The 25,001-nt window shown below is 45.3% G+C and overlaps 1 protein-coding gene across 2 annotated transcripts in view; it reads right to left on the reverse strand.

The window, feature by feature from the left end:
• Window positions 1–2,461, reverse strand: part of CERKL (CERK like autophagy regulator) — a 164,917-nt gene extending 162,456 nt beyond the window's left edge. The window contains exon 1 of one of the 2 annotated variants that reach the window (XR_013623770.1): window positions 2,133–2,418. Coding sequence is in view for 1 of the 2 variants with exons in the window: in XM_078779625.1 (XP_078635751.1) it covers window positions 2,133–2,379 (247 nt within the window). In the remaining variant the exon portion in view is untranslated. Of the gene's footprint in view, window positions 1–2,132 lie in introns of both variants that reach the window. The other variant, XM_078779625.1, reaches the window with a different exon arrangement.
• Window positions 2,462–25,001: the final 22,540 nt, after the last annotated feature.

Below are 25,001 nucleotides of genomic sequence, written 5' to 3' on the forward strand. Positions count from 1 at the left end.
AAGGTACAGAGTCTCTAAACAAGGTACAGAGTTTCTAAACATGGTACAGAGTTTCTAAACATGGTACAGAGTTTCTAAACAAGGTACAGAGTTTATAAACAAGGTACAGAGTTTCTAAACAAGGTACGGAGTTTCTAAACAAGGTACGGAGTTTCCAAACAAGGTACGGAGTTTCCAAACAAGGTACGGAGTTTCCAAACAAGGTACAGAGTTTCTAAACAAGGTACGGAGTTTCTAAACAAGGCACGGAGTTTCTAAACAAGGCACGGAGTTTCTAAACAAGGCACGGAGTTTCTAAACAAGGTACGGAGTTTCTAAACAAGGCACGGAGTTTCTAAACAAGGTACGGAGTTTCTAAACATGGTACAGAGTTTCTAAACAAGGTACAGAGTTTCTAAACAAGGTACGGAGTTTCTAAACAAGGTACGGAGTTTCTAAACAAGGTACGGAGTTTCTAAACAAGGTACGGAGTTTCTAAACAAGGTACGGAGTTTCTAAACAAGGTGCGGAGTTTCTAAACAAGGTGCGGAGTTTCTAAACAAGGTACGGAGTTTCTAAACAAGGTACGGAGTTTCTAAACAAGGTACGGAGTTTCTAAACAAGGTACAGAGTTTCTAAACATGGTACAGAGTTTCTAAACAAGGTACAGAGTTTCTAAACAAGGTACAGAGTTTCTAAACAAGGTACAGAGTTTCTAAACAAGTTACAGAGTTTCTAAACAAGGTACAGAGTTTCTAAACAAGGTACGGAGTTTCTAAACAAGGTACGGAGTTTCTAAACAAGGTGCGGAGTTTCTAAACAAGGTACGGAGTTTCTAAACAAGGTACGGAGTTTCTAAACAAGGTACGGAGTTTCTAAACAAGGTACGGAGTTTCTAAACATGGTACGGAGTTTCTAAACAAGGTACGGAGTTTCTAAACAAGGTACGGAGTTTCTAAACAAGGTACGGAGTTTCTAAACAAGGTACGGAGTTTCTAAACAAGGTACGGAGTTTCTAAACAAGGTACGGAGTTTCTAAACAAGGTACGGAGTTTCTAAACAACGTACGGAGTTTCTAAACAAGGTACGGAGTTTCTAAACAAGGTAGAGTTTCTAAACAAGGTACGGAGTTTCTAAACAAGGTACGGAGTTTCTAAACAAGGTACGGAGTTTCTAAACAAGGTACGGAGTTTCTAAACAAGGTACGGAGTTTCTAAACAAGGTACGGAGTTTCTAAACAAGGTACGGAGTTTCTAAACAAGGTACGGAGTTTCTAAACAAGGTACGGAGTTTCTAAACATGGTACGGAGTTTCTAAACATGGTACGGAGTTTCTAAACAAGGTACGGAGTTTCTAAACAAGGTACAGAGTTTCTAAACAAGGTACAGAGTTTCTAAACAAGGTACAGAGTTTCTAAACAAGGTACGCAGTTTCTAAACAAGGTACAGAGTTTCTAAACAAGGTACAGAGTTTCTAAACAAGGTACAGAGTTTCTAAACAAGGTACGCAGTTTCTAAACATGGTACAGAGTTTCTAAACATGGTACAGAGTTTCTAAACATGGTACAGAGTTTCTAAACAAGGTACGGAGTTTCTAAACAAGGTACGGAGTTTCTAAACAAGGTACGGAGTTTCTAAACAAGGTACAGAGTTTCTAAACAAGGTACGCAGTTTCTAAACATGGTACAGAGTTTCTAAACATGGTACAGAGTTTCTAAACATGGTACAGAGTTTCTAAACAAGGTACAGAGTTTCTAAACAAGGTACAGAGTTTCTAAACAAGGTACGCAGTTTCTAAACATGGTACAGAGTTTCTAAACATGGTACAGAGTTTCTAAACATGGTACAGAGTTTCTAAACAAGGTACAGAGTTTCTAAACATGGTACAGAGTTTCTAAACAAGGTACAGAGTTTCTAAACAAGGTACAGAGTTTCTAAACAAGGTACAGAGTTTCTAAACAAGGTACAGAGTTTCTAAACAAGGTACAGAGTTTCTAAACAAGGTACAGAGTTTCTAAACAATGTACAGAGTTTCTAAACAAGGTACAGAGTTTCTAAACAAGGTACAGAGTTTCTAAACAAGGTGCAGAGTTCCTACATACAGCGTATAATTGTCACAGCTCGATCCTTTCGTTTTTCCGGACACTCTCTTACCCCAGGATGACTCCAGCGGCTGGATCGAGCTCCAGTGCAGTCGCTCTCCGTCCAGCACCACATCACAGCTGCGCTGATCCAGCTGGAAGATCCCTCGCAGAAGCCGCGGCTGCTCCTCCGAAGGTTCTGACCTGCTGTGGCCAGGAGCCGCTTTCCGGTCCATCGATGGACTCTGAGAGCTAAGGGTCTCGGTGCCATCGGCCTCGGTCTTTTGCCATGCAGGTTTGGGCGACACCGAGCTGCCCATGACTGCCCGGCGAGTCGGTATAAGCACTATCTATCCCTCGTTATCCCATTTTCCTAACGCTTCCCCCGCCTCATTATACACCACCTCCTCCTCCCTCCCAACCCCCCACGTTATGTTGTTCCTTTTCACCACCACTGGCCTCTTGACCCCACAGACCGTGATATTCTCGTTTCCCGATCTGATTTGTGCAAAATTCACCATCAATCACAATCAGTGAATCAATAGTTTCCTCTCTTTCGGAGGAAGAGTTTTCAAATACTAAGAGATATTTTATTATCACTCTCTTTTTATCAACATTTTAAATATCTATCACTATTAAACGAATAAAACAGATTCCTATTTAAATCGATAATCGTAAAATGCGTGAAAAGAAAACGTGAAAAGAAAACCATTTCAGATCGGATCGTATTAGGTGTTATACATATATACAGACCACCCACATGTCCTGGAAGGCCCGCCCACATGTCCTGGAAGGCCCACCCACATGTCCTGGAGGCCCGCCCACACGTCCTGGAAGGCCCGCCCATATGTCCTGGAGGCCCGCCCACACGTCCTGGAAGGCCCGCCCACGTGTCCTGGAGGCCCGCGCACATGTCCTGGAGGCCGGCCCACATGTCCTGGAAGGCCGGCCCACATGTCCTGGAAGGCCCGCCCACATGTCCTGGAAGGCCCGCCCACATGTCCTGGAGGCCCGCCCACATGTCCTGGAAGGCCCGCCCACATGTCCTGGAAGGCCCGCCCACATGTCCTGGAAGGCCCGCCCACATGTCCTGGAGGCCCGCCCACGTATCCTGGAGGCCGGCCCACATGTCCTGGAAGGCCGGCCCACATGTCCTGGAAGGCCCGCCCACATGTCCTGGAGGCCCGCCCACATGTCCTGGAAGGCCCGCCCACATGTCCTGGAAGGCCCGCCCACGTGCCCTGGAGGCCCGCCCACGTGTCCTGGAAGCCCGCCTACGTGACCTGGAGGCCCGCCTACGTGACCTGGAGGCCCGCCCACGTGTCCTGGAAGACCCGCCCACGTGTCCTGGAGGCCCGCCCACGTGTCCTGTAAGGCCCGCCCACGTGTCCTGGGTAACGACGACACGCCTCCTTCTCCTCCCACCTCCGCTGCTTTGGGTCCCTGTGCCTGGGCGCACTACCACTCACTCGGCCACCATTGCCCCGCCCATTCCAGATGGCTCGTCAATCCCTGGTCACGACGGTAGCTGATCCTTCCCGCCGAGTGCTGCCATTTAGGATTCATAAATATTGTACTGAAGCTCCGCCACAGTACCAAGTTTGCAATGTCCATCAAATATTCCTTCATTTATTATCACCTTAGGTGGATGTAGGTTATGTTTTCACGCCTGTTCGTCTGTGGGCAGAATATCTCCAAAAATTCATAACGAATTGTGGTGGACAGGTTGGTTGTGCGACAATGACTAATTGATTCGATTTTGGTTCAGGTCCGAATCCAGATCGGACCTATCAGTGGATACAAAACGTAAACCGTTCAGCCTGGTGGAGGTATGCTCTCTGCCGAGTGCTCTTCTCGTTCCCCCTGGGTCATCAAACTCTGCCATGTTGTACAATTGATCCACATCCATTTGATTTCATTTAAAGTTTTCCTGACGACGTGTACATGTTATTTTCTGGGAATAATGTTTGGGAATAATCATCCATAGCACTGGATAATGAAAGGTTTAAACTGATCTTAACCATTTCAAGGTGAATATCTGTTTACTGATTAATTTGAAAGGAGTCTGCCAGGCCCTGCTGCCAAGATGGCTGCCACCTGCCTTTGAGATGGCTCATCTGGGTTTGATTCCCAAGCCGAATACATAAACTGTCTGGATTAGTGCCTCGCAGACAAGGTATTGCATCACAAAGTGAGGCGGCCCACTGCAAACATTGGTTGGTGGACGTTATAGATCCCAGGGTGTAGAGTAAGCGAGTTCCTACCGACGTCCTGATAAATAAATCCCTGCCACAATCACCTTTCATTCGAATGTCAGCCCTTTCCAGCCAGTTCGTGAAAGACTAGCGCCAAAAAACATCTCCAGCCAACTCCACAAGAAGAGGGGAATACTTGAGGCTGTAAAAGTAGCAGCAGTAGTAGTATAAGGTGTTCCAAAAATAGGGTGTTCTTATATAATTGGTGTTTTGGTGTTTTTGGTGTTTTTTGGTGTTTATAATTGGTGTTTTTATAAATAAATAAATAAATAAAAATAGGGTGTTCCAAAAAGACCCGGACAACTTTGCTTGCTCATATATTTAGAACCACAAATGATCCAATACCCTTTGGTTTATATGACACAGAAACTCATAAAGTTTTGTGCACACCATCAACACACTACAATGTGAGCTCGTTTGTCACCTGCAGGACATCAAGGTGGTACTCGAGTTATTGCCATGTTATTGCTATCGAGTTATGTTATTGAGTCATGTTATTATTAGTCATGTTAGTCATGTTATTGAGTTATTGCTCAGCATGTTTGCGTCCACCAGTGCGCATGCAGTTGTGATCCGAGAACGAAGATCCTGCAAGTTTGCGACCTTGATGTTGCAGACAACTTTGACAAACCCCCAAAGAAAAAAAAAATCAAGGGGGGTTATGTCTGGTGATCGTGGGAGCCGGGCGGTTGGTCCGTCTTGGCCAATCCAGCGACCTGGAAATTTTTCATTCAGGACGGCTCGAATGACTAAGGCCCAATGAGGGGGAGCACCATCCTGTTGAAAAATTATCTCAGTTTGCAGGTCTTCAATCTGTGGAAGGTGAATCCTTCCAACATGTTCATGTAAATTGTTGAGGTCACTGTATCCTCTGCAAAGAAAAACGGACCCATCAAGTGGTCATGGAGAAGGCCACACCACACATTGACCAATGGACTGTCGTGTATATGTTCAATGACCACGTGAGGGTTTTCAGAGCCTCAGATTCTCACATTGTGCCAATTGACCTTCCCCAATACATAAAAGTAAGCTTCGTCTATGAACATGACCTTTTTCAGTTAATCTTTGTCATCCTCTATGCGACCGAGCATTTCCAAGGCAAACGCCTTGCTTTTGGGTCCGTCATTTGGTTTGAGTTCCTGCAGAATCTGGACCTTATTGGCAAAAAGCTTCAACTTTTATGCAAAATCCTGTGTACAGTGGTGGTTGGTAGTGCCAGTTCTCTAGATGCAAATCCTGTATACTGTGGTGGTTGGTAGTCCCAGTTCTCTAGATACAAATCCTGTATACAGTGGTGGTTGGTAGTCCCAGTTCTTGAGATGCAAATCCTGTATACTGTGGTGGTTGGTAGTCCCAGTTCTCTAGATGCAAATCCTGTGTACAGTGGTGGTTGGTAGTCCCAGTTCTCTCGATGCAAATCCTGTGTACTGTTGTGGTTGGTAGTGCCAGTTCTCTAGATGCAAATCCTATATACTGTGGTGGTTGGTCGTGCCAGTTCTCTAGATGCAAATCCTGTATACTGTGGTGGTTGGTAGTCCCAGTTCTCTAGATGCAAATCCTGTATACAGTGGTGGTTGGTAGTCCCAGTTCTCTAGATGCAAATCCTATATACTGTGGTGGTTGGTAGTCCCAGTTCTCTAGATGCAAATCCTGTGTACTGTTGTGGTTGGTAGTCCCAGTTCTCGAGATGCAAATCCTATATACTGTGGTGGTTGGTAGTCCCAGTTCTCTAGATGCAAATCCTGATATACTATGGTGGTTGGTAGTCCCAGTTCTCGAGATGCAAATCCTGTATACAGTGGTGGTTGGTAGTCCCAGTTCTCTTGATGCAAATCCTATATACAGTGGTGGTTGGTAGTCCCAGTTCTCTAGATGCAAATCCTGATATACTGTGGTGGTTGGTAGTGCCAGTTCTCTAGATGTGCGCCGGATTGGTTTTCTGGGACTTTGCTGAAATGATTCACGCATTCGCTCAATGTCTGCTGCACTTGTTTTTGGTCAACCGGTATTTTTCTGTTTCTGACAACTTTCAGTCTCCTTGCACCTTGCACTCTCTGATACTATTCTGTGATGGCGGATTCCTTCCATACCTTGTACGGAAATTACGCTGAAGTTGCATGAAGGATATCATCTCGATGAACCGTTCGACGCACAGAGCTTTCTCCTGTGGAGTCGCCATTTTCTTTTACAATAAACTACCAGACCTGAAAATAAAGAAAACTATGAGTTTCTGTATCATATAAAACAAAGAATATCGTTGTATCATTCGTGGTCATAAATATATTAACAACCAAAGTTGTCCAGGTCGTTTTGGAACACCTAGTAGTACTAGTAGTAGTAGTCGCATCGGTAGTGGTAATAGTAGTCGCGTAATAGTAGTAGTGGTGGTGGTAGTAGTAGTAATAATATTATAAGTAGTCATAGTAGTAGTAGCGGATTAGTAGTAGTTGTAGTAGTAGTAGTAGTAGTAGTAGTAGTAGTAGTAGTAGTAGTAGTAGTAGTAGTAGTTTGATGGTCCATCCCACCTGGGCTGAAGGATCGAAACCTCGAGGAGGAACGGTGCCCAGGTGATGATCCATGCAGTCAGGAAACTCGTCAATTGCTTACGGGTTAACGTTCTAGTCAGGTTCACTATGTTTTTTCGTTCAACATTTTGGTAGATTAGCAAAACTATACATTTTTGGAATATTCAGAGTATGAGGAATCCAAAAATTAATGTTTACATTTGCGTAGACACCTTTGCGAAAATGACACTCAGGACAGTGATGAAGATCTGTAAAAGCATATTCCTGAACGGTATAGACCTCGTAGATCCTGTGTATAGGACTTATAGTTCAATCTGATACTACCTATAACTTCCTATAACAACCTATAACTTCAAAGGACTTGCAATATCATGTATTATGTAATACAGTTATATCACAAATATAAAGACAATGGTTTTCAATTACCTTTGTTTGTTGCTTTTCTATAATCCTGAGCACTATTTTGAGGCCTTTATTGGATTCCTTGACCCAGAAAACATAGGATTAGCATATTTAATTAAGTTTCTAGGTTGACTAGAAGCCGAGATCGCGCAAAATATGTATTTTATGGCGGCCATTTTCAAAATCCAAAATGGCGGCCATGCAGGTGTCTGTGCAAATGGCAACATTTATTTTCAGATTCTCCATGCTCTGAAGATTCCAAAAATGTACAGGTTTGCTAATCTCCCAAAATTTTGAACGAAATTATATTTGTTAACATAGTGAACCTGACTAAGTATTCAGACCCTTTGCTATGACACTTGAAATTTAGCTCAGGTGCCTCCCATTTCTCTTGATCATCTTTGAGATGTTTCTACACCTTGATTGGAGTCCACCTGTGGTAAATTCAATTGATTGGACATGATTTGGAAAGGCACACACCTGTCTATATCAGGTCTCACAGCTGACAATGCAAATCAGAGCAAAAACCAAGCCATGAGGTCGAAGGAACTGCCTGCAGAGCTCAGAGACAGGATTGTGTCGAGGCACAGATCTGGGGAAAACGACAAAATAATTTTTGTTGCATTGAAAGTTCCCAAGAGCACAGTGGCCTCCATAATTCTTAAATGGAAGAAGTTTGGAACAACCAGGACCCTTCCTGGAGCTGGCCGCCCGGCCAAACTGAGCAATCGGGGGAGAAGGGCCTTGGTAAGAGAGGTGACCAAGAACCTGATGGTCACTCTGGCTGAGCTCCAGAGATCCTGTGTGGAGCTGGGAGAAACTTCCAGAAGGACAACCATCACTGCAACACTCCACCAATCTGGGCTTTATGGCAGAGTGGCCAGACGGAAGCCTCTCTTCAGTGAAAGACACATGAAAGCCCGCTTGGAGTTTGCAAAAAAGCACCTAAAGGACTCTCAGACTGTGAGAAACAAGTTACAAATCCTCAATCCCTCCCCTCCTACTGACGTTTCCCCAACCCCTCCACCCCCCCCCCCCCCTCAACTCTCAACTTCACCCTCCCAACTCTGCTCGATATTTGCTCTTTCCTCCATCCCACCGAACCCAAACTCTTTGTCCTTCCCTCTCCACCTCCCACCCTCGCACTCATAAAACTGAAAGGACATTCTTACATCGATCATTACATATTTCATATCATGTCACTACAATCTCCAAGTTTGAAGTTTTATTACTTGGAACCTCCTTATCATTACTTGTAAATAAACGGCTATCTCAGTCGGTTTCTTGTACAGCTCTTGCTAAGTGGCTTTAAGCAATCAAGCAAGCACTTCATTCAAAACCATTGATAAGGAACGGGTGGCTTGGCAAGCACTAGCTAGATGCTTGGTAACTGAACACAACCCTGGACTTCTCGACAGCTTGCGGTACATACAAAATGCTGACAAAAGGACAGTTTTTACCTGCAATGCGGCACAGGTCTACAAGAGTTCCGCATGGTTGTTGTTCCTGTTGGTGGTCGATTTTTGAAATGTGCACCCATTGGTCGGACAGCCGCCGAACCCCACCCACATTTTTCGCTTCACTCCACCTGCCATGGCACCCAGATAAAACAATATGGCCGCTATCTTGGTTTTCTGGTGGGCCTAAGAGTTCAGGCCTGTTCAGGCCAAAATGCACCTGCAAATGCCGAATCCGTGAATGTGTGTGGAAAAATATCGGCATCTCACGGGTGGAAACCGAGAATCTCAATATATTGAGAAATTGCTGAAGTCGTGAATGTGTTTACACACGGAGAAAGATCGGCGTCATATGGGTGGAAACCCTTCATGTAAGACACGAGTGCTTCAAGTAAATCATCATCATGGAAATTCCAAGTTGTTTCACCTATCCGGATGATTTGTGAGGACTGCATCCGGATCATCTGCGATTCATTGCGGGTCAAAGTGCTTTCATCGTTTCTGATGTGCTTCTTGAAAGAGATTCATGCATCAACTAGAACACCACTCAGTAGAGCGCATACTCCCGCCGTGGGTCAAGTTGGAATAATACGTTTTGTTTGACATCCCCTCTCCCCAAAACAATAAATGAAAAAGAAAGTAAGCCCTAACTGTCAGAGAATTAATTTTGATATATCTCGGAATTAGAGGAGAAAAACATTATTTAAGAATAAGAACAAAAACTTTAATGCAGCAAAACTGAAAAAAAAATTCCCAAAAAAATTTCTGGATCCGGAATAATATCCTGAGCTTCACCAAAAACTAATCAATTCTTCCTTATCCCAAGGGCAATCATCCCACCAACTTTCATCCAAATCCATTCAGAACTTTTCCAGATATCTTGTTCACGAACATACGAACACACGAACACACACACACACACACACACACACACACACACACACACACACACACACACGGACACGATCGAATGCATTACTCCCTGGCGGGAGTAATAAACCTTAAAAATCGCAAAGCCAGAATTATTTATTTGTTCTGGGAAGCCCATGCGAGGGTTCGTCTTCTTCAGCCTCGCACACCCCTGGGTGAATATGCGATCATTAAAAAAAATAAAAGTCGGAATTTTGCCAAATCTGTATTATTCGTTTGTTAATATACCTCAGTCATTGACAAATCTGGAATTATAATTTTATTTGAGGTTCAAATTAACCCGGGAGATTGTGTCAAACGATGCCTGCAAGTCTGTACATGTGATAAATTAATTAATCGTCCACAGTCGAAGAATCTTCTTCGCACAATAACAACTTCTAGCTTCCAGACCGTACATCCAATCATCTTCAAATTTTGCACACTTGTTACTGTTCATGACTTCTACTACAGTATGAAGTTTCACGTCTATCAATGAAGTGGTTCAAGAGATATAAATGTTGTTATTATTTGCGTTTAATTAACGATATCTGCCAAACCACGTGACCTATCGCAAATTCCAAAAGGACATTTTAGTAGATTGACATGCTGAACAAATCTGTAAAGTTCCCCTCGATTGGATCACAAATGAGGGAAGAGCTAGGTTTTAAAGGTTTTTGCTTAAAAACGTCATAACTCTGAAACCATGTGATGTATGACGTCATGCTCGCTGACTTTTTTGTTCGTCATGGGTATGCGATTCTGCTTTCAAAGTTTGACCTCGATCTGTTCAAGCGTTTTGGAGAAAATTGGATTTTAGTGTTTTTCACTCAAAACAATATGGCGGCCGAACCACGTGACCTGTGACATCATAATTTGCATTAAAATATTCTACAGACCGAGTTCCTCCTATGGTGAAAATTTACTCTCAATCGGTCCAATTATTGCAGTGAAAATGGTTTTTAAAGGGAAACAGAAAAAAATAATCCCCAAAAAATTCCCAAAAAAAATTCCTGGATCCGGAATAATATACTGAGCTTCACCAAAAACTAAATAATTCTTCCTTATCCCAAGTGCAATCATCCCACCAACTTTCATCCAAATCCGTTCAGAACTTTTCCAGATATCTTGTGCACAATCATACGAACACACACATGGACGGACACGATCAAATGCATTACTCCCTGGCGGGAATAACTACTGCTGGGAAGGCAATGGCAAACTACCCAGTATAACAAGGGATTTGCTCTGTTAGCAAGCAGCTTTTTATCGCTTGCAAAGACAGTCATTCCGTATCAACCGTTTTGCAAGCACTCGCCAAACAGCACAACCATGTTGCACTGTAATCATGGTTTTTTTAACCATGCATTTCATACTTAAACTATTACTCTACTTTACATCTTGTCTTCAAGATCGATAAACATGCAATCCCCTATCTCACCAAAATGCACAATGGTTGGGTCCATCGATAAGCTAGGCGGGAGGCTTCTTCTTCTGACTCCCCATTTATTGTCCCCCATCGCACTGCGGAGCGAAAGGGGGACTATGGTTTTCCCCTCTGTCCGTGTGTCCGTCCGTCCGTCCATCCATCCGTGCATGCGTGCGTGCGTAAGCGAAGGACCGCATTTGAATTTGGTGCGTGGGTGCAACCCACGTCAATATCCAAGATGGCCGCCGCCATGTATGTCTGATGCCATGTATGTCTGAACCTTGTGAGCGGAATATCTTGAAAAACAAGCATTCTGAGTATTGCGCTGCAATACATGTCCCCTACCAAAGCGCAAAGTGCCATAACTTTGTCAAAAATGATCGGTTAACCTTCATTCAAAAATGAAAAATAAAAATCAGAGGTTGATGAGATTGAGTTTGGCTTTGCAGGGGTTCAACTTGGAAATTGAACATGTAAAGGGCCGGGACAATGTCGTGGCTGACGCTTTGTCCAGAGGGAATTAATTTTGGGAAAGCTCTGGGGGGTGGTGTGAAATTTTGTTGCTTTATTTTTGGGGAAACATTAATTACTTGTGTTGGTTTCAAGAATTTGCCGACAAAGAAGGTTTTCGCGGTGATCAAACTTTCTTTCTTGAGGGGGGGAAGTGTTATGGATTCGGCCCTCATTATGGTTGTTGTTATCATTGTTGGTTCTAGATATTATGCATATTGTGACTTAAGGGAAAGGGTTATTGTGGTTAAAAGATTTAAAAGCGCTCCTGGTAAAAATGTGGCCGGAAATCCGGATCGTGACCGGAAGAGGTGGAGCGAGGAAGAAGAGACGGTAGGAGATCGTGAACAGACGTTTTTGTTGAAGCTCCGGACCGAGTGGTCGACGTACAGTGCGAGTGAACTTTGCGTCCTTGAAGGGAAGTTCGGGCGATAAGAGATATCGCCGGAGTGCGGTGGAGCCTGTGTCGTCGGGTATCCTCATTAAGGTTCCGGAGTATCCTTGCCTCAAAGCCCGGGTTCGAGTGAAAGCCGTCCACCATCTTCGCCACGCGAGCAACCTGCAGTGAACCGGTTTTTGTCGCGTTGGCTGGGCATTATTCCCCGGTGGTTTGCCGGGGACGGCTGTGCAAGAAAGGGCGCTTGAGAATTATACGGAGGCTCGCGGATTGAACCACAAACGTGTACGTTGGAGTGCGTCTTTGTGAGGTTCCTTTCCACCGCTGTATTGCTGGGTGCTGAGCCACGTGACCCCGGGGTCGCCTCGATCGCCTACACCTCAATTGACTTTGATCGGGCCTTGACTCCCCGATCGCGGGAGCGCATCGACTCCGCCTTGGAGGGGTACAGAGACATTGGGACTTCGCCTTGGAGGAGTACAGAGACATTGGGGAGGTGCCGTGAGTTTGGGGTTAAGGGGCTTGACAAGGTTACCATCATAAGACTTGATAGTAGGGTTGATTGCCCCCATTGTTGTATGGCTCTTTTTGTGTGATTTATAATATACTAGGGCATGCCCGTACTATATATATATCTAAAATTATATCCCCCCCCTCTATTTACATGAAATGGTTTGGTCCAAAGCGAACGGCTTGCGAGTGGTGACAATCCCCCCCCTCTATTTACATGAAATGGTTTGGTCCAAAGCGAACGGCTTGCGAGTACGGTGTTTTTTATCGGACCCGTGGAATTATAGATAGTAGTTTTAATTAGTTTTAAAACATAGTTTAACGGCAACATAGTTTTCCAACGTGAAATAAATGAATACGCTCTCAAATGTGCCGTCCGAGGCAGAGTGTGTTCGCCACGTTCGGCACACGCGATAGCTCGCTGCTCTCTGATTGGTTGAATCGTTTTTTGGACATAGCTCGGTAAGTAATTGTCCGATTAATATGAAACCTTGAAAAGGCACATCCTCGGGTCCCCAGCAATATACCTGGCAAGTTTAAAGTATATCGGACCCGCGGTTGTCGAGAAACAGCGGTCACAGACAAACATACACACATACACACATACACACATACACACATACACACAGAGATTAATGGAATTATAGATAGATTATTGTTTGTTCATAACCTGGTGTGGTTGCATTATTGATTTGACTGTTTCATTTGCTGGTTCCATTGAGGGTTTCATTATTTGCTTAATTTCAACCAAGGATAACATATCTTTCTGCCGGGGACCCTCTCGGGGTTCGGAGGTCTATCGAGACCAAAGCTAAGGGGAGGACCCCGTAACACTTGTGAGCGGAATATCTTTTTTTTTTTCTTCTTTTTTTTTTTGTATACTGAATCGAGGCTCGTGAAAGAGCTGACATTTACTTCACAAACAAATCAACCAGACAAACAAAATATATAAAAAGAGGGAGCGGAAGACAAGAGAAGGGGAAGCACACAAACACTTGAGAGCACACAACATTTAAGAGCAGGGAGATGTGTGGGAAGGAGAGGGCTTGGGGGGAGGACGCGTGGGAAGGGGGGTGGGGGGGGGGGTGGGAGAAGTATAAAATACAAGGACACCAAGGACTTCTAGGACAGAAGTTGGTATTTCAAAAAAGTGGATTTGGGGTGAAATTAGCAGGGGTAGAAAAGATCAAGGTTTTGGATGGGGGAAGATAAGAGATGGTGGTGAACAGCTGTTTTAAAGACCTCGAGGGTGGAGTGGGATTGAAGAGAGTGAGGGAGTTTGTTCCAGAGGCGGAAGAAACGAGGAATGAAGGAGTGAAGGTGAGCAGAGAGTCTTGATTTTGGCAGTTTAACCATAAGAGGGTTGCAGGTAGATCTTGTGCGACCTGTAGGAATATTTGGGGGACAGAGCCCAGAGAGAGCTGGAGGAGCAAGGGCAGAGAGGAGTCGGTAGAAGACAGAAAGACCACCAACCTGCCTGCGGTGAGTAAGTGAAAGGCCCTCGGAGGTAGCTTCATCGCGGGAGGTTCCAATCATTCTGAACGCTTTGGTTTCAACAGCATGAAGACGAGCTAGGTGTGAGGCAGGAGCACCAGCCCAGAGGGGGGAACAGTATTCCATTGAGCTGCGGATGAAAGCCTTATATGTGGTGAGGAGCTCAGGTGTGCCAAGGAAGGACATCGCACGACGGAGGATGCCCAGTCGGCGACTGGCTTTGGAGGCCAGATTTGAAATGTGGTTTTCCCAGGAAAGATCATGGCAGACAGTGAGACCCAAAAGCTCGAGTGACAGAACTTCTTGGAGAGGATTATTCAGAAAGTGGATGGGAGGGTTGTCCAGTCAGTCTTTTCGGAGAGACATCGTAAGAGTGTGAGATTTGTCAGGATTGAAAGACATGTTCCACTTGTTTGCCCAGTCTGATTTTGTCCAGGTCTGCAGAGAGTTAGGAGGCTGCAGACTGCTGATCTGAGGGATGAGGAATGGAGCGGCAGAGAGTGGAGTCATCAGCAAAGAGATAGAGACGATTTTCAAGAGTCGGAGAGATCATTGATGAAGACCAGAAAAAGCACAGGGCCCAGAACACTGCCTTGGGGAACTCCAGCCTGAACAGGAAGAGGAGATGAGAGAAACCCATTCAGGGCCACACGTTGACTACGACTAGAGAGGAAGTCTGCCAGCCATGCGTGGAGGTTTCCATGGATACCAAAGGAGGAGAGTTTGGTGAGCAGAGTGGAGTGCCAGACGGTATCGAAGGCACGTGATATGTCAAGGGAGACAGCTCTAATTTCCTGTTTGGCATTGAGGACCTCCATCCATTGTTGAGACAGCAGAAGCAGCATGTCCAGAGCAGAGTGACCAGGTCTGAAACCAAATTGATGATCAGAGATCAAGCCATTGGAGAAGAGGAAAGATTTAATATCCGAAGCAATGATGGATTCCATGACTTTGCTGATAATTGGGAGAAGGCTGATTGGTCTGTAGTTGCTAGGATCTGTTTTTGCAACTTTTTTGTGTAAAGCGGTGATGTTGGCTGATTTCCAAGCAGATGGTAGATGACTTTGAGCAAAAGAGAGGGTGAAGAGAACAGAGAGAGTGAGTGAAAGAGCGGAATAACAGGATTTTAGGACGCGTGGGCTGATGCCGTCAGGTCCAGTTGCAGAATCAGAGTCGAGGGCTGACAGAAACTTTTCTGCCTTGTCAGGAGGAAAGCACACGGAGTCCAGGAGCAGCTGGGTACGACTGGGTACGGTGGGTACAGAGAGGGATGGGTTTGGGACACAATATTTAGAGGCAAACACAGAGTTGAGGCATTCAGCTTTTTCACGTGCGGAGTCAGCTGTGTAGCCATTTGAGGTGAGGGAGGGGATGGAGGGGGAACAAACACCAGAAACAGATTTGACCAGACGCCACCAGGATTTGGAAGAGGGAGACAGACAGGAGAGTTCGGTCTTGAGAATGGAGAGATATTGTTTCCTGGCTCTCCTGAGGGTGGACACACACTTGTTTTGGGCTTTGTGAAAGGAAATGAGATTTCCTTCCGTTGGATTTGCTTTCCAGGAGACGAAGGTTGAATAGTTATTGACTCGAGACATTTCAGCTTTTCATTTTAAATTGGTTTGTAAAGATTTCTAAAACCAAAATTCCACTTTGACTTTGTTGGGGTATTATGTATAGATATAGACCAGTGACAAAAAAAATCTCATTTTAATCCATTTTAAATTCAGGCTGTAACACGACAAAATGTGAAAAATGTCAAGGGATGTGAATACTTTCTGAAGGCACTGTATGTATGTAGTCTATGTATGTGTCGATAAAAACACGCGTCGACATCCGCTTTCCTCTCCTGTGTTATGTCATGGCACCTGCTGTCCTCTGCATCCTACTATAGTGCAAGTGATTCACTGACACCATATTTACCTCCGCCACCAAAGGTGGATGGAGGTTATGTTTTCACCCCTGTTTGTCTGTTTGTACGTTTGTGAACAAGATATATCAAAAAGTTATGGACGAATTTGGACGTAACTTTGTGCACGATTTGGATAGGTGACAAGAACAAGCCGAATAGATTGTGGTTCAGGTCCGAATCCAGATCTAGGCTATCAGTGGGATAGAAAACAAACTGTTCAGCCTGGTGGATGTATGCGCTCTACCGAGTGCCGTTCTGGTTTGCTCAGGCATTGCTTGCATGTGAAATATTGCATTCAAAGGAACAATATTGCACTAATACCAAGACTTGCATTGACACCACCTGATACGAGTTTTCCATTCACACTCGAGAGGACACAGTTTACAACGAGAACGGCACTCGGTGGAGAGCATACCTGTGCCAGGCTGAACAGTTTATATTTCGTATCCCACTGGTGGGTCATATCTGGATCCGGACCTAAACCAAAAATCGAATCGGCTTGTTTTTCGCACTTACCCAACTCATCCACAAGTTTTTGAAATACATTGCTATGTATCGTTTTTGGTTCTATCACTACAGGGTGAAGAATCGCATAAAAGATTAAAACAAACTCGTGTCTAGATCCGGATGTGAATCTTCACCAATACCGAATCGATTCTGCCTTGACACACACCCAACCTGTCCACCAAGTTTCATCCAAATCCGTCCACTTCTTTTTGAGATATCCTGAATATTTAGTGGGCATAGGGTTGTTTATCCCACATTTTTGTCATAGCCAACTTTATGTTGTCTTATCACCTGCAATATCTTTGAGGGGGATTAAAGTCCTGATTCTAGATTATAGGCAAACAAACAGGAAACGTTGTCTACCTAGAGGTATTAATTAGTATTAATTTTTTTAAATCTTTTTTAATCTTTAATATTAATTATTTTTTCTTTTTTAGTATTAATCTTAGTATTAATCTTTTTTTTAGTATTAATCTTTAATTAAGTATTAAAATATTAAAATTAATTTAATTAAATATTAAATTAAGTATTAAGTAGTAGTAATCTTTTTTGCCCGTGCATTACTGAAATACTACTACCGCGCACAAAAGGGTCGATTAAAAAGGGTGTTTTTGGATGTAATCAAGCAGATCTTTTTTAAAGATCCCATGGGCACATTTCTCTTTGATGTGGTTTCTCTTTTTCAATTATTGCAGTGTGCCCTTGTGACCATCTCTCTACAGCTTTCATACATTTAAAACTATTTAAAATAAGAGTGTGAATGAATAGGTTTTAACATTCAAATAACCTTTCACAATTCACCAATTATTTTTTATTTTTTTCCCTTTTTTCACTAAATATGTATTTTTTTTTAATGTTTTTTTTTTGGGGTCGTGGCCATGCCTCCATGAACAAAAACAATGGTGAATTAAATAATTGTGTTGTCAAAGGGACACCTACATATGGGGAGATTTTAAGAAGTTACGGGGGGGGGGGGGTGTTCGGATTATGGGTACTTACACGTTGGGGAGGCTGATTGTCACACACATGTCCACTGCTTTGGCCAACTATTATTGACTTTGCACACAATTATTTGTACGAGTTGTATTTGGTATGTGGGTTCCCTCTATCAATTTGTTTGTTTGCATTTGTATTGGTTCATGTATATGGTTCCACTGCAAAATGTGTATGCGTGTGATATATAAACACGTGCATACAATGTTTCCTCGTTCTTAGAATTCCAAGATAACTTTTCTTTACTTCAAACAATGCAATAAAAAATAGGGGCAATACCCCTGGGTGCTCACCTGGTAGAATAAAGCAGTATACTACACTGACTAAGGGTATTTTAAACCAATTTCAATGGTTGCTGGAAGACATGGCAGCATGTACAATCATACAAGAACATAATCATAAGACTTTAAACAAAAATACCTATTTTGGAGGATGGGGGGGGGGGGCAACCGTTTTTTTTTTTTAAATACCAGGAACAAAAGTTGGTTCATCATGGGTGATGAACATGATGAACGGAACGTTGTGGTCAAGTTTCATCGGAATAGTGTGTGTAGTTTCTGAGAAGAAATCAAATACCTCTTTTGGGGGTCAACCCCCACAGACCCCCTCAGGTCTCAATTTTTTTAATGCCGTGAACAAACTTTAGTCACAACATAACAAATATCATTTGTGCCAAGTTTGGTTACAATCCCATCTTGATTTCGGAGAAGAAGTTGCAAGTGTTTAGGCTGGTTCAAAAAAAATTCCTGTTTATCATCACTTTTCTTCAAAAAAAAGTGGGTAGGGAGGGAGGGGTTTTTTTTATTTTATTTTATTTTTTTCAGTGAAATTTTAATGGATTATTCAACGCACAATATGTTTTTTTCTTAAATATAATTGATTGGACATACATGATGAATGTATGTCCCCCCCCCCCCCCCCTACACACACACACACACACACACACACACACACACACACACACACACACACACACACACACACACACACACACACACACACCCTTTCACAACTAATAATTGCAAGTATTCATCAGTCTCAGATCAAATTCAGTGTTTTGTACTGAAATTCTGTTTTTTCCAAGTCTGGATTTGGTTTGGAATTTTGAACCACCCGGGAATGAAAACTCGAAATACAGATCTGGGATCCCAGTACAGATATATCGACAGATTTTAGTTTAGAACAGAACTGGAGTCCAACATTTCCCACCATTCTTTATGAATAAAATAAGGAAGCGCACACTCTATTTATCAGAAGCAAAACCTTGTGGTGCACGTAAATGGCGAGAGAGGGGGAAAACCCGCACACACTAAGTATTCAACAACAACAACAACGTACATTAAAACGGTTATATTTCTTACCATGAAGCGTTCCCGACACGAGTTCATAATACAGTTCGTCTAGTGATATTTTCTGGCACTTTGACACTAACCCAGGCCTTTAGAACACTGGACGTTCGCCGAATTTGGCAAACAACGAACGGCATTTTCTGTCAAACTGTCGCGCACATGTAACTTGGCTCAGAGTCCGCGAGCACATACAAAATTCGAACCTGTTCCACTGAGCGGGAACGGATTTTACTGACTTCGCGAGCAAAAAAAAAAAAAAAAAAAAATTTTTTTAGGGGCGGGCGGCAATAATAATAATAATAATAATGCATTTATTTTATATAGCGCTTTTCAGGAAGCCCAAAGACGCTTTGACAGAGTGCAAAACATAATGCATAGCAAAACATAAAAACAATTGCAAAAAAAGAAGAATCAATAGGGAAATATTCAAAGCACAAAGGAGGGAGAAGGAGAGGAGATAGTCAGGGGTTAGATGCTGTGGGTTAAATGTTGAATGCAGTGTTGAACAGGTGGGTCTTGAGTGATGTTTTGAATGTGGTGAGTGAGGAGGAGTCTCTGATGGTGTGAGGTAGCGAGTTCCAGAGGGTGGGAGCAGCGATGGAGAAGGCCCTGTCCCCCCAGGATCTAAATTTGGTCCGGATGGGGGGGGGGTCAGGAGGTTGGTACCAGCAGAGCGGAGGTTGCGGGTGGGAGTGTGTCTGGAGAGGAGGTCAGCCAGGTAGGATGGGGCCAGGTTATGGAGGGCTTTGTAGGTCAAGAGGAGGATTTTGTACTGGATTCTCTGGGAGATGGGGAGCCAGTGAAGCTTGTAAAGGACGGGGGTGATGTGGTCACGGGTCCAGGAATGGGTGAGTAGACGGGCAGCGGAGTTCTGAATGTATTGGAGTTTATTGGTGATTGTTGAGGGTGAACCATAAAGGAGGCTATTGCAGTAGTCCAGACGGGAAGTGATGAAGGCGTGGATGAGGGTTTCTGCAGCCACGGCGGAGAGGGATGGACAGAGACGGGCGATGTTTTTCAGGTGAAAGAAGGCTGTCTTTGTGATCTGTTTAGTGTATTTGTCGAAGGAGAGGGTTTGGTCAAAGATGATAAACAGGAATTTTTTTTTCAACCAGCCTTATGGACAGACGACACACCATCGCGTAAGCTCCCTGGAATTTTGTTCCAGGTGAGCTAAAAGTGGGCCTCGGACCCACGGCCTTCCTTGTATGTATGATTATGCATTTGTGGCCAAAAATATTGGCACCCGTGCACTTTTTTCAAATAACCTTTGTTTTGTTTTTGTTTTTGAAACCTTTGTTTTTGATTCAGAACTTAATATATCCTTTTAAATCAGAAAATAAAAAGAAATGGCATTGACAAAATTATTGACACCCTTGACTTAATATTTCGTAGCATGGCCTTTGGACAAAATAAATGCAGTCAAGCACTTCCGATAGCCATGAATGAGCTTCCTACACCTATCCACTGGCAGTTTGTCCCACTCTTCTTGTGAAAACTGCTCCTTGTGCAAGTCTCTCCAGTTGCAGAGAGATCCGCAACAATATATATACATATACATATATTTGTATTTACAATCCGTCTCTACGTCTTGTCTCCCATATCCCCCTCTGATTCCAAATCCATCTCCCAATCCCTCCCAAGAAGGAAGGGATGGAACACACACAATGTCCCATTACGTCATGATGCGTCTCACCACTCAAACAGTCCACAGAGCCTCGGTGTGGAGCTCGTCCTCCTCGGTGACTGGCTGTCCATGGTGCGAAGGGATTTCTCATCCTAACTACACTAATAACGTTAACTCATTTAAACTACCCAGGGTTGTACCCTGCCAATCGGCCTCTTTAAACTATGTGGTTCTAAGAACCCGAATTCCCATTGCCCACACTGTGGTGCCCTCTGAATTTGGGTCTCACCCCGCAAATTTTCACTCTGTGCCCTCGCACAATTTCGGGGCTGGGTCGTGTGGCTCCACTAGCAGGTATACCTACCTGCGCACCTCCGCCACTGAAGCCGCCACCTGAGCTTACCTGCTCCTTGCGACTACCTAACTGGGGAAGGCCCTCCCTGGCACTTACCCCCTCTGTGCCCACCTTGGCATCGGGCAACCCGGGTCCTCTCCTAGGATCCTCAGGCCCCACTCAACTACTACCACTAACCGGCTCCCAGAGCCTACCTACGGCCTCACCTGGCCGACAAACTACCAGTGGCGGAGTGCCCCAATAACTATATGCACCAATTAAGCCACACGCCCAGCCATGTCACTGACTCATGCACCCTCCAAAGCACGACTTGCTTTTACCTGCACCACAGGTGTCAATATCCATACAATTTACCTATGCCCTCTACCTGGCTTTACACTACCCCTCTCCCCCCCCCCCCTGGGCTTTTGTGAATGCGTTCCACTCCCCCCATTCACTCCTTCGCACCATGCACTCCACACCACTCATTCCACACCAAGCATTCCACACCACTTATCTCACACACCATTTATCTCGCACACCTTTTATGCTCACACACCTCAAATACAATTCCATTTACACAACAACACCATTCCATTTGTCTCAACACACAATTCCTCACACACACAGCATCATCTATCTAACTACTTTCCCCTAAAACTCGTGCTTCCCTCGTCGTCCCTTTACACTATGCACACCCTGTTTTATTATCAACCATCTAAGCTACCTAAGTCCCCTCCACAGTCCAGGTGTCACTACTTAAATCTTTTGTCTCTACAGTCTTCTAGATCCCTAACAATTATCCTAGCCTTCCCTCGGCTAGCTTCGGTGCCACATGGAGGCAACCATTGCTGGCACCTCCATGTGCCCGTCACTGCCATCCCCCTAAACTAATGCTCATGGGCCCCGCCATGTGAGGAATGGTGACACTACCATTCCCCCACGTGGGGGTACACTACTCTCATCAGTCCGCTACACCTCGAGCCCCCACCTCTGGAGGTGCATTGTCACGGCTCGGCCTCGAAGGGCTGAGCGATCCATGTGGGTGGTTGGTCGCCTGTATGGGATGTCCGTCCGGCATTTTCGATCCAAGGGAGGAGGTATGGATGGGCCGAGGTGCCGGGCTCCATCCCGACGCGAGGCCTTTCTGTCCTATGCGCGATGACCCAACCGGCCAAGGTCGGAGCACCGCACCCGATAGGGTGCGCGGCTCCGAAAACTCCTACCTCCCCTTGAACCTCGCCGATTGCCTTTGCAGCCACGGCACGGCACCAACCATACAGTGCGGGGGCTGGAGGCATGAATCGTGCACGCCGGTCCTTGCGAGACAGATGCAGCATGGATTCCCTCCGGTCCCTGCTGCACACAACTCATCGGGGGCTCACGTCTGCTACCCGTTCCGCTAGGCGCTACCCCGGTCTGTGTCGATGCTTGAGCCGCGTCCTCACCACTCGCGACCCACTCCGCACTCGCACACCCAGGCGCCCACGTGCCTCCCATACACTCCGTTACACAGTCCGGTGTGCATTTTCTCGCACTCTGTTATTGCACACTCTGGTGCACACCACCCAGGCACACTCGCACCTTCCACACACTCCTTTACCACACAACCAGGTGCACACGTGCCCCTCACACACTCCATTACACACTCTTCCCGCACACAGTCCGGTGTGCATTCTCCCTCACTCTAACACACTCGGCCATCACACACTCGTTTTCCACACCCCCAGGTGCGCACTCCCCCTCATACTGCACAATGGGCCCATCACGAACGCCCGGGTCTCGCCTTTGTCCCAAGAGCGCCGAACACCCGTTCGCGCCAAAAACATTTGCGCCATTTTCGTTACTCACCTCGGGGACCTCCTTCCCCGGCTTCTTTGCCAGCACCTGCAAACTTTTAATCTCGTCAGTAAGCATGGCATCACGGTGCAAATACGGACTTTGTTCAGGCTCCATTTCTTTCTCCCGCGATTTGCTCCCTTCCTCTCCCGTCTCTTCAGCCCCAATTTTCTTATTTTTCTAGCTCGACGATCGTCGGCACCCCCAAAATTTTATTTTCCAATGCGACGATCGTCAGCTCCTCTACAATTTCCTTTTCCGACCCAGCCTTCGCCAGCGCCCCCAAAATTTTCGTTCTCAATTCGGTGATCGTCGGCTCCTCTACAATTTCCTTTTCCAACCCAGCCTTCACCAACGCCCCCAAAATTTTCGTTCTCAATTCGACGATTGTCGGGTCATCTACAATTTCCTCTCGCGTCGTGACCCTCATAGCCCCGGTCAACTTGGCTGTCCTCCGCTCAAGCTCGCTCCCCATGCGTTCCCCACACCGCGTCACCTCATCGCGTACCACCGCGACCTTCCCGCTCAACCTGCGCCCAATGTCCTCCCCTCATTGCGTTCATCTGCCTACCCATCCGAGATTTGGCCCATATGTTTATTTCTCTGGTGGATTTCTCAGTCAGCCTTCCACACCTCAATTCTTTCATTTGCGCCTCAGAGTATGCTTTCCATTCAGTCCAGGACATCCCAATGTTAAACCCAGCTTGCACAGCGGGCTCGGCTTCCGCCGCCACGTGCGAGGTGCCGCCATTTTCTTTCCCTACTGCCGCACCCTCATCTGTTTCCTCCACTACCAACTGTCCCTGTTGGTCCTGGGCCATTAATTCCTCTTCTTTACCCCCACCGGCATTTGACCGCCTTGGCCAGCCATGGTACGAATATAATTTGGTTTTAAAACTAAATTTCGCCCACATGTAATTTTAAGCATGTGAAGTGCACTCGAGGTCCAATTATCTCACTCCCGGACACCAATTTGTTGCTGCCAATTTGTACAAATTGGTGGCCAAAAATTTTTTTCAGGGTTCAAATCCCTCTCCTGACACCAATTTGTTGCGGGTCTCCCGAAGCCCGTTCCCGTTACAGAGGGGGGATTGAACCCCTTTTTTCCCCCCTGGATCTTCGTGTCCACGAGGGCGAATCGCCACTTTCGGAGCAAGCGTGAAAAAGGGTATCGGGTCAACGTCGCACGCACCTTTAACCCACGCTGCCACGAAAGCGGGGACTGAACCTCGCACAAGCCACGCTTAATCGAGTATGCCCGAGCGGTATGCGTATCACGTGACTCGTGCCATTACTTTTATGGAACCCAATTCGAGCGGTTCTATTCGTACCATGCGAGGCAAATTAATGGAAGGGACGAGAACGGTCAAATCAAAGGAATAACACGATTTATTATTATTTATGTACAATGATTCGCAGAAGGAAAGGGGACATAGAGCAGAAGCTTAATCAATCTTAACTTATCCCCAGACACAGGGCCCACCCACGCACACGGGGAGAAGAAGAGAAGAAGTTCGTGTGCCAAACGCGCTTTGCCGTCGGTCGCTCCGGGGCAGCTCGCCCGGCATGGCTCTCTGGCGGTCATGGTACGTATGCAGGAGAAATGCAGGCAAGAGGAAATTGCGCATCTGTGGCCCGGAATGGTCGCCTTCTCGAGCGCGGTTAATACAGCGCAGAGCGCAGGTCATGGGGCAAGTTCCTGTACAATCTCAATCACCAGCAATTCAATGCACTCATTCTGCGGCGCGTTCTCGTGCGTTCTGAAGCTCAAATCAACTCCACTCACTCTCACAGGGGCTCCGACTCAACGGCACTGACGCGCAACTCTCTTGAACTCAACTCATCTCAACTGAACTGAGAACTCATCTCATCTGCCTCATCTGAGGTGGGGTGGGGGCCGTAAAACCCATAGCAGGGTTTTATGGCTCCGCCCCCGGCCTTACTCGAATGTTCCAAACCCCACCTCTCATCATCGTGGTTAGCCACTCCCCTCGAGCCCTGATTGGTGGCTCATTGCTTACCGGCCACTCCTTCCTGCAGCGCCTCCCTTCGGCCTCACCAGACTTGTTCAGGCCTGCCACGTGGCATGCTATCGCCAAAAGACCGCCCTACTCACGGGCCTGCTCAACGCAAAGCAAACACAGGACAGGACTACGTTTACATTCACTAAGAAATAACTGAACTATCGCGAGGCTTCATGTTGTGGTGCATCTACCTACGAGGGGGATTATCCTTTAATCCAAAACAACAACAATATATCTATATCTATATATATATATATATATATATATATATATATATATATATATATATATATATATATATATATATATATATCTGTGCAGCGTCTGTCCTGTCCTGTGTTGTGTTGTGTTGGCTCGTCACTGAACTACTTTCTCAAACTTTGTGAAATCGTACCAAACTTCTGGTATGCACATATCTCTCCCATTGGTATGTCCTATAGGTATTTTTTTGAAAAATATTCCAATTTCTTTT

The sequence above is a fragment of the Myxine glutinosa genome, chromosome 6 (assembly GCF_964187855.1).
Source record: "Myxine glutinosa chromosome 6, kmMyxGlut1.1, whole genome shotgun sequence".
Classification (NCBI taxonomy): Eukaryota; Metazoa; Chordata; class Myxini; order Myxiniformes; family Myxinidae; genus Myxine; species Myxine glutinosa.